This window comes from Rhinolophus sinicus, chromosome 17 (assembly GCF_057876585.1).
Source record: "Rhinolophus sinicus isolate RSI-liver-muscle chromosome 17, RSI-T2T, whole genome shotgun sequence".
Classification (NCBI taxonomy): Eukaryota; Metazoa; Chordata; class Mammalia; order Chiroptera; family Rhinolophidae; genus Rhinolophus; species Rhinolophus sinicus.
Window position 1 is genome coordinate 7,073,029 of NC_142517.1, and position 18,063 is coordinate 7,091,091.

Genomic DNA, 18,063 nt, shown 5'->3' on the forward strand with positions numbered 1-18,063 from the left:
TATATAGCCAAATAAAAACACAAAATGCAACATCTCCCAGCTGGGTTAAAAAACAACAAACTGACATCAGGGAAGATAGAACTTTACTCATCAAATTTCAACAAAAACTTCTGCAAAATTGGTGGATGGGACTGAAAGCAAATATGGTGAGTTTAGTAAAGTGCGGGATGTTTTTCTTTCATTTGAATCTATGCTTCTCTGTGGGATAATTTAAATATTATTGTTTATATTTACTTAATGAGAGCAAAAGGATTTAAAAATTAACTAAAATTATATTTAAAATGGTTATTGGATATTTGTATTATCCTTTAAAAATCTGTAGTGTGTGGTGTATATTTTTTAAAGTGCATATTAGCCTGTAAGTTGATCATATGAAATTGCCATTTTTGTAGGTCAAAACAGCCAAACATTGATCAAATGGTACAGTTTATAAGTTAATATATATTAGGGTGGGAACTCAAATTCTTTTAATGACAGGGACACATGATCAAACGCGTGGAGCTTATGCAGGTGGGGCCTTTACATAGCCAACCCATGCAGCCACAATAACCACGAGAACCGAGGAGCCCCGAGCTCACCATCTCTGGTCACAAATACCGGACTCCCAGTACTTATGATTCCATCCCTGGCCATTTTCCAGATTTGCCCTAAACTGGCCATTTCTAAGTAATTTAAGACAAGTGTACCGTGCAGCACATTTTAAATTTTGGTGCCATCAGCGTGCAGACTAGGTTTGGTTTCTTAATGGTAAGATGGCGATTGGGTCAGATCTTTTTTTTCAGTAAAACTGATTTATTAAGAAAACTAAACAAAGCCAAATGTGATGACTTAAGCTCCAGCCCAAGCACCACATAAAGGGAGAATAAAACTAAGGCTTCTAGTATTTTTCTTTTAAAGCGCAGCAAAATAGGAGGCCATTTTAAATCCTTTCTGAAGTAAGCCCAGGTGAAATTGTTTTTAAGCTTGAAAAAAAAGTACTTTACATATGTAAAAGAAACAATAAAATAATAAAGATTTAAAAAGAAAAACAAAAATAAAATTTTAAAAAAGAAAAACGTAATTTTTTAAAGAGAAGGACAGGAGAGGGTGACTTTTACTTAGCGATGTATACTTTTCTGTACTGTCTGAATTACTAAAGTCTTTGCATGTGTTTCTCCTATTTTTTAGTATTAATAGATTATTTGAACATTGAGGTTATGGACCACTTTGTTTTCCTTTTAATACTTCTTCTACATTCTTAAAAACAATAAATATAATTTAAATAGTTAAATATAAAAACATCTTGATAGACTTTTAAAAACTTTAAAGAACTAATTAAATCTAAAAATATATTAAACAAAAAAGGTGATTATCAAACATTTTTTATTTCAAAACATTTATTTCAAGTAGAAACGTATATAATGTACTGTATGCAGGAAGACAACCATACGTAAGATAGTTAAGTAAAAAAACTTTGACGAGCACACTCGTTTGGTCTTCCAAATATTTAAAAAGTGAAAATAATTTTACATTAGATACTTTGATTGAAAACAGTGTTGTTCAAGTAACAAGCCCAAAGCAGTCCCCAACAGAGTTCAAGTTTTTCTCTCTATTCAAACACCCAACCCTTAGACAACAATCACATAAATTTTTATCCAGAGCCGTCCCCTAAAATCCGTATCTTTTTATTTCTGTCATTCTTATAGGAATCACTGTGTGTTGTTTTTCAGAAATAATTTTTTTTTTTTCAGAATGCCACTAAGCAACTCCATCAACCCTCGGACAGTATGGAAATCATTGTTACCAACACAGAAATAGCTAAATGATGAGTCTCCGGTTAAGTGAGGGGCATGGGTGGGTTATTAACCTATATTGGAGCAATCTGTCAATTGATCAACAGAGCGACAATGCAGAATGTGCTTTGAAAGTTGGTCCTACCTGATATAAGAACCTTCTTGGTCCTAGAATCCTTTCTCAACAGTGCGCATGAGCGCCTTGAAGACGAGTCACCCGAAGGAAAAGTGAAAGCTGGGGTCTTGCCATGAGTAGAGCGCCGGCCAAAGTAGCCCTCGCTCCCCCCGTACACACAGAGGTAATGCAGCGTCCAGGCACACCTGTCTCCAAGAGCGCAGGTGAGGCAGCTCGGGCGTGGGACGGAGACCCCATCTATTTGGATGAGTCATGCGCACTGGGCACCCCCGGGAGAGCCACCGTCGGGAAGCAGACCCTTACCGCCCAGGCCACTGCGTCCTTCGGCTGTCCGTCCTGGGTGTGTCAGCCGGTCTCTGCTCGCTCCTCCTAGGCCGTTTTCCTCAGGACCTTCCGCGTCCTGGCACCGAAGGTCGCAGGGCTCGGCTTCCTCCTCCTCGTGCTCTCCATCCTCTGGGTCGGATTCGTCGTTGTAGAAATGAATGGTGGCTTGCACTGGGAAACTGGCCAGCACTTTTTCCCCGGAACTCTGCAAATATTCTTGACGCTTTGAAATGGGTAAATAAAGTCTGATATTTAAGAAAAGGAAATACAGCATTAATGAACTTGAAAGAGTCCTGAACTCCATCTAGAGCATCTTTCTCCCTGGAAGCAGCTAACTCCCAACCTGCCCCTCTGATTTTGCCTTCTCTGCACACAGCGTTGGTTGGTTGGTTGGTTGGTTGGCTGGCTGGTTTTCAAGTCACCAGAACACAAAACGATGGGCAGATGGAGGGAACTCGTAAGGAAACCCACACTAGTTCAAAAATCAACTATAATCTGAGTGAGCAAATCCATTGAGGATAAAGGATGTGCTTCCATGAAGGTAAAAGGAAATGAAAATGTTACGTTCCAAGATTAAGAGACTCTGATCACATGGGGGACCTGACTCAACGGGGGATTAATGTCCTTTTTAGGTGACGCCTCCAAGCATGGGGATGCTGTGGCCCTTTGGGTTCTAGAGGACATTTGACTCTGATGCCCTGGTTGAGAAGAGAAGCAGCTCACCTTTCTGGATGTTGCCATAAAGAAGCCATAAGGGTGGCGCCCTCACTTTTCCATAGTAGAAAAAAGCAACCCTAGCTTTTTGTCTAATAGAGAATAGCAGACTGGGGTTTGGGGGACAGAGAGAGAGAAAGGAAGGAAGGGAGGAAGAAAAGGAGGGCGGGAAGAAAAAGAAAGAAAATGTATAAAATTTGAAACCTCTAAATTCAGGTTTTTGTGATTTTAGGATTCCAATTATACATGGGAAAGTATTTCAAATACCCCCCACCCTCTCCATAATCTCTTATCCTTGTATCGTTCACTAATTTGTTTGCATTTCCTCCTGTGGTCTTCTGAAAAACTGAGAGGGATTATCAGTTCATCACTGCTTATTTGCAAAGCTGATTTCAATTTTCCACTTTTTGGATAAAGGAGAAAAAAGGAGAGAGAAACCACCCTGCTATCAATATTGCATGACAATTTTGAACTAAAATTTCAAAGAGACCAGTCATTTTCCACCTCCAGGGGACAGGGGCACTGTCTGGTGGCATTTTGGGTCACCACAACTGAGCTACTGGCATGTAGTGGGTGGAGACTGGGGATATCGCTAAACACACCCTACAAGGACCAGGACAGCTTCTAACAACGAAGAATGACCCAGTGCAAAATGTCAACGGTGCTGAGGAGATATATATATCTCAGTAATACAAGCGTAGGTTAGTGGTTGCCTATGTTAAAACTTAGGTGTTACGCTGATGTACAGTAGTCCCCCTTATCCGTGGGGGATATGTCCCAAGACTCCCAGGGGATGCCAGAAACCGCGGATAGTACCAAATCCCACATATGCTATGTTCTTTCCATATATATGTACCTACGATTAAGTTTAATTTATAAATAAAGCACAGTAAGAGATTGACAACAATAATAAAATGGAACGATTATAACAATATACTGTAATAACAGTTATGGTAATGGCTTTGGGGCCATTATTAAGTCAAATAAGCATTGCTTGAACACAAGCACTGTGACAGTTTGACAGTGGATCTAGTAACCGCGTCAGCTACTAAGTGAATTTTCCATTTAATATTTTCAGACTGTGGTGAACCGCGGTAACTGAAACAGTGGAAAGCAACATCGCAGATAAGGGGAGACTACTGTATTTGCAGGCAAATTTGAATGGGTAGGGTGTCTGGAATTTGCTTTAAAATAATCTAAAAACAATTTGAAAACAAAAAGAGTTGGGAGACAAACACGATCCGATCCGACGAATGCAGATAATTACTGAGACTGGTACTGGGCACATGGGGATTTATTGTGCTGTTCTCTGTACTTTTGTGTATATTTTCTTTAATAAAGAGGTAAAATAAAATAGTTTATTCAGTTTGCCACGCATGCCTCACCAGTCGCTGCATGGTCAATGAATCAAAAATTGGGGAGCAGCAGCAGCAGAGCGTCTGGCGACGCGAGGCAGGCCGGCGGCAGGTGTTGTAGGTGAAGGCTCAGAGGGCACGAGGAAGGGGACTGTGCCAGCTGCAGGTCGGGCTCACCTAGGGAGCCTATAAAAATACACACCGCGGCCTTTCCCCAGCATAAGTGTGTCAGAATCCCTGTTTCTGTACCAGTAAAGCTTCCCCAGTGATTCCACGAGGATTAATAACCACTGACAGAACGGACACTAGGAAAGCTTCCGTTTTCCAAAAGTCACTCTTTGACCAGTCTGCGGGGCTGTAAACTTCATCTCCAGCAATTATTAGGTTGGTGCAAAAGTAGCTGCGGTTTTTGCAATTATTTTCAACCTTTCAAACCGCAATTACTTTTGCACCAACCTAACAGTATCTTTGGGTTTTATCAGTTTCCATTGTCCCAGGATACACAGCATAAAAATTATTTGAGGAGAGGTGGGAGAGTAGACTAGGTTCATTCTGGTGAAGGAAATGAAAGATGCAGAGGCAGACGGAGAGGAAGAGGAGAAAGATGGGGACAGAGGAACAAGTCAATGTCCTAAGCATGAGTCCCTTGCCCTCCACAACTGTGAGGCACTACTGAGAGAGGCAGGGGAACCAATTATGAGGTCACCCACCCAACCCCTCAGCCAGTCAACACGTATGCGTATGTCCACTTTGCCGTAGACAATATACTAACTGATCCACTGGGAGAGAACTAGAAATGTACCTAAATATCTAAGTAAATGAGCAGATATGCTTATACGATTCATATTCAATTAAATTTAACACAAGACATAACATGCAACGAGGTATAAAAAACAGCATAAAGGAAAGAGAAGCCAATTCCAACTTGCAGCTGAAACACTGAATGCATGAATGGATTCTACAAATCCCACAAAATCTCCTTGAAATTCCCTGGATAAACAGTAACTACATAATATGGAGAATATGGAATTATTTTCCCCTTTGTTGAAAATGCATACAGTTGAAGACACTAAAGTGTATTAACGCTTATATTAAAAGGAATTAATGGATTTCTTACTGTGAAGTCATGTTACCTTACAGGATGCTGAAACCCAAAGGCCCCCTTTGATCCAGAAGTTTGTTGGTCACCCCCAGGCTGAAGCTGTAAAGACAGACACACACAAACACACACATAGTCAAGGAGCCTCTGAAGTTGCATCCTGAAATTTAAAAAAACAAAATCTAAGTAGCCTGCACGTGTTAGTATCAGTAGATTTGAGAGACAGTTTGAACACCTCAGCGGTATTTGAGAAGCCTTCTTCCTCTTATTGCCCTCAGCCATGTCCAGGACACTGGAGGGATTCAAAGCGGGGAAAGGGGAGTCCCACACAGTCCCTCAGTTCTGGAGTTTTAACTCCAGTGGGGAGAGACACACCTGTAGACAAGTAACTGCACTACAAAAGGTCACCCAGTAAGATGCTCGCGATTCTAAATGGGAGGGGCATCAGGAAAGCTTCACGGAGTGGGGGCTCCGGCAGAGACACCAGTGGGTGTAAAAATTCAGAGACCACTCTGGGTGGAGGAGATCATTAAATTCCGAGGGGCGGGAACATCGAGCCCAGGTGGGGCAGGGTGACAAGCCCAGTGTGGAATGAACGAGAGGCCCTGTTGGTAAAAGGGCTCCAACAGAAAATGGAGTCCCAGTTACTGGAACGCCCTGAGTACCCACTGTGGAATCTAAGTTTCATTGTGAGACAGGCACTAAAGACCATTACTGATTTTTTGAGCTGGGAGTTCAACAGTCAGACCTGTATTTTAAGGGTAACGGGGGGCAGCTGGCAGCAATGCAAAGCTTAGATCATGGAGGTAAGGGTTTGAAGGCACCTGGCAAGAGGTGATGAAGATTTGAACTCAGGTAACAGCTACCAGAAGGGAAAGGAAAGATGGATTCCAAGGACACTTCAGTAGCATCCAAAAGGCCCGTGACCACTTGAATAACAAGAGCAGAGGACAAGGAAGTTAGTCTCAGCAGCTAAGGACAACCCTGATGGAGACGACACAAGCAGAGACACAGCCAGGTTGGTCCTGTACCTGTGACCGGTGTGAGCAGGAGGAGATGAAGGGACAGTCACACTCTAGACCATCTGGAGACGACTTGAAAGTGAGCTGAAATGGGCTGGGGCAAAGATTCAGAAACCCCGAGCCCTTGGTTTGCGTGGAGTTTAGTGGAACCAGATAGGGAATGACACAGAACTTTATAGAGCATGCCAAGGAAGGACTGAGGCTTGTCTGGCACCAACGCTCACCATGTCATTCCATCTTTTAGGCGAACTTTGGGTGTGTATGTGTGGCTTTTGTGAGCAAACATCATTGCATTTTACTAGCCATAGTTTTACAACATGCTGTGGTGAGCTAGGGGAAATAAAATGAGGCTCTTTGGAGGCTCAAAATCTTTTGGGGGTGCCAGGAAATTTTGTCTGTATTCAGCTCTGTTTGTGGCTGCTCAGGCTCACTCTACCACTCTAAGCAGTCCTGGGCTGTCAGAGGTGGTTTTACGCCCTGGACGGGAGAGGACCCACTGCGAGGATGCAATCTTTGGTGGACACCAAAAGGCATGGTTCGACAGTACAGAAAAACAGCTTCCTTTAACTGAGGAATTCTAACCAGACATTGTGAAACCCACGGTACACCTTCATAAATTGCAAAAACTTTACCCCACAAATATATACAGCTTTAAAAACTTTACATCACAAATATCCTCTTATTAAAGATCATTTTATGATGATGGAAATGTCTAAATATTCACACTTTGATAATTCAAGGGAAACAGTATATACAGCGTATACACAGTGAGCACTGTGTTTAAGGGGTGTGTGTGTGTGTGTGTGTGTGTGTGTGTGTGTTCTTAGGGGCGAGACAACAGGTACAAGCAGAGACTTTCATGAGGGTCTTGCCTTCTCTTACTCCCCCACCCTCACCCCCACCCCCGTGCATGCCTCTGATTCTACTAAAGCTAAGAGGTAGAAACGCTGCAAGATGGGAGGATGGGCCCAGGAGAACGCACTCCCTGACATCTCCCTCCAGGAAATTGATTCCTTTGCAGGGCCAACAAACAGCCAGGAGGGACCTGGAACAGAGGTCAACAAAGGTTGAAGTTGTTGCTCATTTTTTTTCCCCAGGCAAGGGAGGGAGACAGCTCTCACGGGGATGTCGGGACACCAAATGGGTGAGGGTGACTCGGCTGCTCAGGGGACAGGGCTTTTTTAAGCCTTCCCTCGAATTTCTCGAGAAATGCATAGGAGGGCTCTGGAGCCGAGGAATTCTCCTGCATTGTCGAGAGAGGGCGCTGTTGAGCAAGAAGCGTTCCCTTCCCGCGCGTGAGGGGAGTGGGGGCGATCACCAGGCTGGGGCCCCAGGAAACCTTGCTCTGTACCTGGGGCCGGCAGTCGCCCGCCCCTGACCTTTCTGCTCCGCCAACTGGGCTCTGCAAAGAGCTAGGTCCTGGGAGCCGGGCAGCGAGCGCTACATTCCCCACGGAACACTCACCCTCTACCCTCCCCCCCACCAAATCCCTGAACACAACTGCTCCATCCAAGGATGATCGTGCCATGATGATCAACTAGAAAGTTGCTACAGCTTAACATTTTCCTGTAATCTTCATTTTCCTCACAAATGGCCTTCTCATCACAATAGGGGAAAAAAACAACGGCCTTATATTAGGAAGTCTGCTAGAGTATTTTTATTCTTGCAACCGATAAGCTCCATATACATTTCATTTAAAAGAAAATTGGATAATTGTAAGCTTCTATATTCTCTCTCCCAAGCACCTTTTAAGTCTTATATTTAAGAATTTAGGTTTGAATGCAAAAGAAGGAATTGATTTGCATTATTTAGCTATTGCATGTACTTAATAATAATTTGGGCTACAGAAAATCCTATCTACCTCAGTAATTTGATATTTATTTGCACCATTCTTTAAATGACAGCAACTGAATTAAAACTCCCATTACTCAGATTAATTTAATAAAGTAGTCTAAATATCAAAATACAGTGAAAGGTCTGCTTTCCCCCACCCGAGTTTCTTATCATATTACAAATAACTGCATACTAAAACATATACCACATATGTTATGTAAATTAAATACACGGTCCTCCTAGCCTCATTAACTCTTCAGCATTTTAAAAGTCATCCATTTATATTTTAAAATATAACAAAGAAAGGTACATTCCATGAAAGCAAGTCATTACTTCAATTAAGTATAAAGCAATGTAGTTACCCATGCAGGAAACAAAAGAATAGTGGTTGCGATTAATCTTCTCCCACAAAGCCCTCCGCTGGAGTGTATTTGCTCAGACAACATGAATTACCCCAGAAGTGCTTGCAGACAGGGCCAAAAGTGCTTCAGAAAGGGCCAGACAGCAGGTAAGGGTTTTTAACCACACCTTGTGGGCACCCCAAACTGGTCTCTGCCCTTATTTGCACTGTGGCACCAGCCCAGCGCTAATGGCACACTCAGCTTTTCTCTAAGGCCAGGGGACAGAGGCAGCCTTCTCCCCTCCTCTCTACTTGCTGGTATGCAGGAAAAAACATGACATGGAAGAAATCTCTTACAATGCCCATGAAACAGCTATGGCAGAGTGGCCTCGCTTTTCAAAAAGGAAAAGCAAGCAGGAGGCCCGTCTACATGTGACTCAGGTCTGATGAACACCTGGCTCACAGGCTCCTACTGCAGACCCTGGATGCTTCTCCATTAAACGACCAGGGGAGGGACAGGCCAAGGGGACCGTTCATGTTCCTTTATCTCAGAGATGGTGCCACTTTTCTGGCTGAACTGGTGGTACCTACAATGCCCACACTTCACCTTACCGGGCTTCCAGTTCCAGTCCGCTCAGCATCTCTGGGTGTCGGTACCCAAGGTCTCCATGGTGTAGGGCTGGAACGGCAGGGACCAGGAGTGAACCCCAGCATTCTCTGCTGTATCTTAAAATGTCATAAGAGTTATTCTTATCATTTCTAATGTCGGCCTGAAAAAAGTCACTGGACACCCCAGAATGTCCTCCCAAGTTCTCAAGCCTATGGATACACAACGTCATTTGTTTTTTTGCCTCCTGCCACATTCCCAGTTCTCTGTCCTCACTGGGCTTTGAGAAGTCCCAAGTTTGATAAAATTACCAGGGGACACATTAGTTCAGGGATTTCTCTCCCTGCCGGACTAGACTCTTCAATTCAGATTACCCACGACCTCCACTGCGGGCTACTTGGTCTCTCATTAATTTCAACCGCATCACCTCGGTTATTGAAGGATTTTGATTCTACAGAGATGATTCTGCGATGCTCAAAGTGGGAATCTGTGTTTCCTCTCTGGCTGCCTGGCCACGCGGCCCCTTCCACGCCTTCCAGGCTAATTTGATTTCCTTAAACTTTACTGCCTCGAAAAGGGCTGGTGCACGGAGTCAGCGAAGGCTGAGCCTCAAGCATAAGACAAACAAAGACTGTCACCAAAACTGTGACAGTCAACGTGAGGGGATCTCCCTTGCAAGACTAGCTGAGGGGCCCCAAGACGTCCAAGTTCCCAGCCCGGAGAATTTCAGATCTACAAACGAAAGCGTTGGCCTGTTTCCGAGCGGGCACCTCCTGGCCCTCTGCACTTGAGAACTGTGTTCTGGAACGCAGGGGACTCTACGCCCCTCCATCTGGCTAAGGAACTTGCTCGGCGTCGCGATGGGGTTCGGGGACTCAGCGCCGCCGGAGCATCCCGCTCTGCGCTCACAGTACCACGGCGTCGGGCGACTCGGGACGCATTTAGCCGGGACGCGGGGACACCCTCACCTCTCGGGCCCGCGCGGCGTCGGTGGCCTCCGGGAACCGTCCGCGGGGCAGTGACAGACGCGACCCCGCGCCTCTCGGGCTCCGGACGCCGACTCGGGTCTCATGGTGCCCGCGGAGCCCGCGACACGCCAAGGGCGCCAGAGACTCGGCCGCGCCTGTAACCGCTCCGGCGAAGGCGCTTACCTACCAGCGCGCTCCGCGCCAGGTTTAAAAACGGGGGCGGGGAGGGGAGAGGACAAGGAAACCCGGAGGGGGCGGAGAGGGCACCGGAGAAGCTCCGGGAGGAGACGGGGGAGGCGGGGAGGGGGAGGGGACAAGAAAGGCTCCAGGAGGGAGCGCCGCGCCCAGACGGGGAGGAGGGATATCCAGGAGGGGACTCGGGAAGCCGGAGGCAAAGATGGGGAGGGGACAAAGGAAACCTAGGGAGGGTCGCCAAGGGCTTGGGCGAGGAAGCTCGGGCAGGGGACGGCGGGAAGTGACAAGGGAAGCCCAGGGAGGAGGACACGTGGGGGGGGCGGAGCCGTGGGCGTTTCCATCGGGCGCCCTCCCTCCCCGGTTGGGGGTGGCGGCATGCTTGCCCAGGGGCCTCCCCACGTAGTGTGGGGGTCCCTGCCTCCTTCCGACCCTTTTGGGGTTCCCCGCGGCTCTCGAGATTCTGGTTCCTGCGCTAGCGTCTAGGTCCCCAGGTTTTGGGGAACCTCACGTCCACCACTGTAAAACGGCCTTGAGGTTTTTGGGGGCGGCTACAGAGGCCTCGGGACCGCGTGGAACCACCCTGCCTTCGCTGTGGACGGGGGCACCCGGGACGCCCCGACCGCGATGCTCGAACTGGGTGGAGGGCCGCGGAGAGGAGAGGGAGACGAGGAGAGCACCCTTTTACCGATGGGCGCCCTGGGAAACACTGTGGCTTTTTATGGGGGTGGGTGGGGTTTTCCGCCGGTTAGCCCCGGCCTGGCTTGGACTGCACCCGTGTCAGGCCCTGGGGATACTTCCCCGGGCTGCAGGACTCGCGGGGGCGCCGGAGCGCGGCTGCCACCGTCCCCAGCGCAGCGTCAGGATGGGCGCAATGCAGGTGTACCTGTACTGTGGTGCGCGACGACCGAACGCGGGAGGCTGCGGGCCTCACTTAGATGCGATCCGCTCCTCGGTGCCACCCTGACGCTGCGTTCGAGAACTGGAGCTCACTTGATGTAATTTAAATGAATGGGTTTTTAAAAAGCAAAAAACTTCAAAAATTAAAATCTTTACACTTTTTTCAAGAGCAACAGATTTTGACAACAATTAAACCTAACTGAAGGCAAAGAAGGGGGAAATTAATAAAAACCTTTCTGTATATTTATATAAATGATTTAAAAAGACACTAAGTATAACGACGGAGGAGGGGAAGGCAAGGCACCTTAGGAGGCAACATTGCGACAGTTACCATATTTCACCTACCAAGGTAGAAAAGATTTTTACAGGAAGAGTGGGCAACTGAGTATGGGTGCCTGAAAAATGAGTGTCTTCCAGGTAGCTGGCCACAGTGTAATCAGCCTACCTTTCTGAGAAGGTATGACAACTTGTATCGTCATGTACCTTAAAAAGGGTCAGCTCTGGGCCCACAAATTCTACTTCCCTGTCTGTACTAAAGATGCATTTCGAAATGGGAATAGATGTATCTAATCACAGGGAGGGGTTCATTGTAGTGTTATTTATAAGGTTGAAAATTATGTCTAAAAATATGGCAATGACTAAATGAATGATGGTGGAATATCATGCAGTTAACAGAAATGTGTACTGAGTTTTGAATAGCATGGGAAAATATACATGACATAAAGCTAAAAAGAACAAAATTGTATGAGTAACATCCAAGCTGTATACAGAGGCTGCAAGTGACAAAACAGAAGTGGCCATTAGGTACTGGGATTATTAAGGATTTAAAACAATTTAAAAATATTTTCTAAATTTTTAACAATAAGTATATATTACTTTTTATTGTGGTGAAATATTACATAAGATTTACCATCTGAATCGTTTTCAGATTCAATTCAGTGGCATTAAGTATACTTACCATTGTTTTGCAACCATCACCACCATCCATTTCAGAACTTTTGAAACTCTGTACCCATTAAACCTTAACTCCGCGTTTCCCTCTTTCCTCAGCCCCAGGTAATCACCATCTACTTTCCATCTTTCTGGATTTGAATTTTCTAGGCACCTAATATAACTGGAACCACCTGTCCTTTTGTGGAGCATACATTAATATTATAAGCTATTTATTTAATTCTCACTCAACCGTGCAAATAACATTTTCTTCATTGCACAGATGAAGAAACTGGGGTTTAGAGAGGTTAAATAACTGGTGCAAAGTCTCCATCTGGTTAGACAGGCAGCACTGAGGCCACGGTGGGGTACATGGGCTTTGGAAACTGGATGCCACTAAAAATAAATTTAAAGAGGGAAAGGACCCAAGACAGCAAACACACACAGTAGGCCCCCAGTTTTGTCTTTTTGCTTTGTTTTGATTTTACTTTTGCCAAGTACATGTAAGGCCACATGGCCCAAGCTGGGACAATTTGAGCAACAAAATAAGGTAGTATGAGATTATAACCCAAAGCATAAAATATCAATGAGCTCATACTGATATCAACAAGTATTGAATAAATGCGGAGAAGAGGCAGGTGTTCTTAACAGAAGAGTTCCAAATAATTTATGTAGCTAGAACTCCACAAACCATAATTAAAATCATTAGCTATGCATGTTTTTTATGAAAAAGTATTTGATGAAAAATGAATTCATTGGTAATATAAAGATACTGCATTTCTTTTTTTTCAAAGTTCTTTCTGCAGTTAGAAGAATTAAAATACAGTAAAAGAAAGAAATTGCTATTGAGATAGTTGGGAATTCAAAGTACTTTTGTGTTATCAAGTATGTTATAATTGTTTCTTAAACTTAAGCTTTTTGGGGTCCAAGGAAGATCCTTATGAGAGGAAGTAATTTGGCGAAGGGTATAGGGGAAATCTTAAGAAACTTAATTAGGTCCCTGGTTTATACACTAGAAAAAAATCGTATAACCTCAACTGTGTGAATTCCTGCCTAGGAGGTGATGTGGGAAATAGATAAAACTGGGATTCTATTTCTTGCTCTGCTCTCTTTAATTAAAAATTCTTTTTCATATGCTGACTTTCAGTCGTTGCTTAGAAACAAAGAGTAAAGATGTTAACTCTCAGGGTTTCCGGCCTGCCTAGGAGGAGGATACCAAAAGTCAAAACATCTTAGAGGGCCGAATATTTTTACATAAACAGTGTTGAAGACAAGCAGGGAAAGACCATTTCCTTCCCTTCTGTTTAGGCAGACCCTATTTCCTGTTATCCGCTCGACAAAGTGCTCTGCAGCTCTGAAAGCTGGTTTACAAGCTACCAAATGTTGTTATTGCTGTTGATATTGTTATTGTCTAAAAGATTTTGAAATCAAAACAAAAATGTGTATTTAATCCATGGGAATAAGATATATTTGGTATTTTGGTATTTAAGATTAATTTATTTTTATTTTTTTAAATTGTGGTAAGATATGAACAACATAAAAGTTGCCATTTCAACCATTTTTAAGTGTACAGTTCAGTGTCATTATCATCTTGTTTAGAGAAAGGGGCTTTGCAGATGGAATTAAGGATCTTGAGAGGAGACCGTGCTGATTCAGAGCAGACCTAAACCCAGTGATAGATGTCCTACAAGAGAAAGGTGGAGGGAGATTTGAAACACAGACACGTGGAGAAGGAGACGTAAGACAGACAAGCAGAGATGGGACTAATTCATCTACAAGCCAAGGAATGCTATGGATTGCCAGCGGCCATCAGAAGCTGGAAGAGAAGCAGCAGTGAATTCTCCTTGAGACCCTCCAACAGGAAACGACCCTTCAGACACCTTGATTTCCGACTTCTGGCCGCCAGAATTGTGAGAGGCTAATTTTCTGATATTTTAAGCCACCCAGTTCGTGGTAATTTGTTATGGAAGCCACAGGAAACTAATACACCCACCCCCATAGTCCATAGTTGTATCTGAAACAGTCCCTGAGTTTATAACTGTGATGCCATTCACTCTTCTAGCTGTGTCTACAGGAAGACAAAGAAACACCTGTTAGTTACATACGACCTGGTCATTGGCAGTGCTGTGGTGGGAGGAGGGGGGGAAGACCAATCAATATCAGAAAAGTCAGAACCCCAGATCTCAGAGCCAGCAGGGATCTGTTGTGTCACTCCTGGCTCCCTCCCACTTCACAGACCAGGTAACAAAAGCTCAGGAAATGACTTATCTACTGCACTGATAATAGCTAATATAGTAACAATAACCGTGACTAATATGTATCGAGTGTTTATGTGCCAGGCACTGTGGTTTATAGATATTAACCACTTGGTCCTCACAAACATATAAGGGAGAGAGTAGTAGAATCCGTATTTGTAAGTGGGGAAATCAAGTCACGGGGAACTTAAATCATGACTTTAAGGTCACCCAAAAAATCAGGGCTGGAACATGAACCCAGGCAGGCTCACTCCAGAATCTGGGGCTTAGCAAGTATGCGACACAGAAGGCAAAATGCCTGTCACCTGTCTGTCATCCTATTATCAGGTTGGTGCAAGTAATTGTGGTTTAAAAGGTTAAAAATAATTGCAAAAACCACAATTACTTTTGCACCAACTGAATAGAATTGATCTCACCTTACAGTCATGCTGGCTTTCCAGGATTCTGCCCTTGTGAACACAACTGTGTTGAGGAGGTGAATGGATGATGGGAGCAAGACCCGTAGCATTCTCATCATCGTCAGCTGAAACCCTCGGAGACCTGGGTCATGCTGAAATTCTGCTTTTATTCTGATAGGTTGAAATTCAGACCCTACCTGTTTCACCTGCCTCTGGGGTCAGGGTGGGTTATGGTGTTGAAAGTGAAAACACTTTTCGATGTATACATATATATTTTAATGGAGCAAGGACAGAAATGGAGAACAGGAGGAGGAAAAGGCTGAACAATCTTAGGATCTATGGCTCCTGGAAATGTACAATAACTTTTTTCTAACCATTGAAATAAAACCGAGTGACCTTGCCCAGCTTACTGCCCTCTGATGAAGAGTGAGGGAACATGCCAGAGACTGGGTGTAGCTTTTAATTAAGGGTTTGCACCCTTCTGAGTGGTCTCCACCAGTCAGCTCAGTTAGGTGGGTCGGGTCCCACACCTAAAACAGGCACCAGTCTTTTATTGTCCCAGGCTGGCAATAGCTCAGGCATGTAGTTCGGGACATTGTCTCCCCATAGACCGGAGTGACACGCCCATAGGTACACATGAAGATGGGGCTTGTCCCGAAAGTCATGACCTGAAATCATAATACAACTCCTCGAGGTGAGCTGATTGTACCTGGAAGCTTACGTTTCTGCTGATGTGGATGCAACCTGGATGAATCCTCTCATCCCTGTGTCGCGCGGGGCGGCCTGCGGGGTCTCAGCTCCCGCTCCCCACATAAGAACGCAGGACATGGTGATGCCAAACAGGAACACCCATAGAGCCATAGATAGGGGAGTCATACCATTATATTCTCGCTGGCAGCATCCGCCTCTCTGCAATCCGCGCTTGCAGGCTCAGCCACCATCTTCTTGCTCGCCCCCATTTTTCTGCTAGCGTAGCCACGGCAGTTATATTAGTGGCCAATGGCTCACTGGTTACAGCTGACGCCCAACTAGCCACAGCTGATGGCCATCCAATCACAGTTGATGGTCATTTACTACCTGAGCAAGCACCTTTTAGCGTGAGGCCGAGAGCCTGGAAACTGCACTTCTGGCTCTGTCCCCACACCTGACCCTGGTCTTTTCTGATGTCCTGATTGCATGTTTTGGCCCTGCCCCTGCCCTGGACTTCAACCCTGCTCCTCTGATCTGACTCGGCACCTCTGCTTTGCTCATTTCCATGGACACTGTCACTGTCATCCATTGTGATATTGTGACTAAATATGTATTTAGTTTATGCCCCTGTTTCAGGCACAGAGCTTCTAAAACCCTGGGAATTTCCTAAGAGTGATAAAGGTATCTCAATATTAATAACAAACCCCTTTCAACCACACCTGAGTTTACATTAATGAAGTGACTTTTGGAAAGCACCTAAGGATGGGGGAGGGGGAGCTGGTTGCTAGGGGAACCAACCATGTGGTTGGTCACATGATGGTTGGTCACATGGTTGGTCTCTCTGGGGAGAAGAGAGGGATTGGAGGTTGACTGACTGCCAATGGCCAATGATTTAGTCAATCATTCCTACATAATGAAGCCTCCATAACAACTTAACTGGACCGGGTTCAGAGAGCTTCCGGGTTGGTGAGCCTGTGATATGGGGAGAGCGGTCAGAGCATGGAAGCTCTGTGCCCTTCCCCCACACCTTGCCATATGCATCTGTTCCATCTGGCTGTTTCTGAGTTATATCCTTTTGTAATTTCTCGGAGTGCCATGAGCCACTCTAGCAAATTAATTGAGAGCAAGGACGGGGTCCTTGGAACCTCTGATCTATTGGGTGGTCGGTCAGAAGCATAGTTCTTGTGTACAGGATTGATATGATTTCAAATCCACTTGTTTATGACAAAAATGAAGTTGTTTTCTAAGTGAAGTTGTTGTGTCAGGATGTCGTCATCCACAGCTGTGTTTGTCCCTAAGCACTCAGCAGCTCAGCTGTGAGGGGCGCCCCTGGGGGCTTATTGTTAAAAGCCTATGGAGAAGCAGCTATGGTGAGGGGACATTTAGACTATAAATAGCAAGACTTTGTGAACTCCCAGAGAGTGTGGGGACTGGGCGAGGTAACTCCTTGCTGAACTAAATAGCTCTCTGGAAACCCTGGAGCCTGAGCTCCTGCTGTGGTAACGTGGCTCTTTTACAGGTAGTGGTGAAATCTAGGGAAGGAGATTATCTTGCCCACCAACACTGGTGACTTCATTCCCTAGCAACTGGTGCTCTAGCAACAGCATGCTGGCAGCTGAGCGTCAGCTCTCATTGGCTGAGCATTCTCCTGAGACCCAAGGCACACATCATAGAAAGGTACACATCACACTTGTCATGCGGGGTCTCTGGTCCCGCTCCCCACATAAGAACGCAGGATATGGTGAGGCCAAAAGGGAACACCCACGGAGCCATAGGTAGGGGAGTCATACCACTATGGTCTTGCTGGCGGCTGTGTTGGAGATACAGGAAGCAGGTGCCACATGATGCACAATCCGCCATTCGATTCTCTGCCAACCAACCCACCTGCGTAGCCATGGCAGCTATATTAGTGGGTAATGGCTCACTGGTTACAGCTGATGGCTAACTAGCCACAGCTGATGGCCATCCAATCACAGTTGATGGCCATTTACTACCCGAGTGAGTACCTTTCCACGTGAGGCCGAGAGCCTGGAAACTGCACTCCGGGCTCTGTCCCCACACATTGGCTTGTGAAATTATAATTCCTGAAATGAACCTGTGTTAAATAAATTATTGTCAAAGACAATCTCAGTTTCTGAGCCTAATTTTCTGGCCCAAACAAAAGAGAAGGTGACAACCTGGGCTTGTGACTGGCATCTGAAGTGTGTGTGTGGTGGGGGGCAATCTCGTAAGACTGAGCCCTTAACCTGTGGAATGTGATACTATCTCCAGGTAGATGGTGTCAGGATTGAGCTGAATTGTAGGACATCCAACTGGTGTCTGACAGTTGCTTATGTGGGAAAAACCCACACACATTGGAAATGGAACTAGAATCATTGTATACATGCATCCCTGGGCTCAGTCTCCATCCAGGAGCTCCAGGGACCTGCCCACATCACCTGTCTCCAGCCCCCAGGCGTCCACAGTGAAACCAGCTACATGCCAGCTGGACCTAGTCTGGCTCTCCAACAGGGGGACTGTACATACAA

The 18,063-nt window shown here is 45.4% G+C and overlaps 1 protein-coding gene across 2 annotated transcripts; it reads right to left on the bottom strand.

The window, feature by feature from the left end:
* Positions 1-1,345: 1,345 nt before the first annotated feature.
* On the bottom strand, positions 1,346-10,688 carry RIPPLY3 (ripply transcriptional repressor 3). 2 transcript variants are annotated; one of them, XM_019730331.3, is made up of 4 exons: positions 10,171-10,688; positions 9,208-9,321; positions 5,435-5,502; positions 1,346-2,477 (listed from the first exon to the last, which is right to left on the bottom strand). In XM_019730331.3, the coding sequence occupies exons 2-4, from the start codon at positions 9,307-9,309 to the stop codon at positions 2,159-2,161; spliced, it is 489 nt and encodes a 162-aa protein (XP_019585890.3). In that variant the 5' UTR covers positions 9,310-9,321; positions 10,171-10,688; the 3' UTR covers positions 1,346-2,158. The 2 variants fall into 2 exon arrangements, with proteins under 2 accessions (XP_019585890.3, XP_019585889.3); XM_019730330.3 differs by having other exon boundaries at positions 9,208-9,274; positions 10,171-10,684.
* Positions 10,689-18,063: the final 7,375 nt, after the last annotated feature.

What these genes read in the sequence shown, in the direction of transcription:
- RIPPLY3 (XM_019730330.3), bottom strand. Translation starts at nt 10,274, where the DNA reads ATGAGACCCGAGTCGGCGTCCGGAGCCCGAGAGGCGCGGGGTCGCGTC. An exon ending in ACGCCGCGCGGGCCCGAGAG is followed by an intron (nt 9,275 to 10,170) that starts GTGAGGGTGTCC and finishes CTGCCGTTCCAG; the next exon opens with CCCTACACCATGGAGACCTT. An exon ending in GGGTTTCAGCATCCTGTAAG is followed by an intron (nt 2,478 to 5,434) that starts GTAACATGACTT and finishes CTTAAATATCAG; the next exon opens with ACTTTATTTACCCATTTCAA.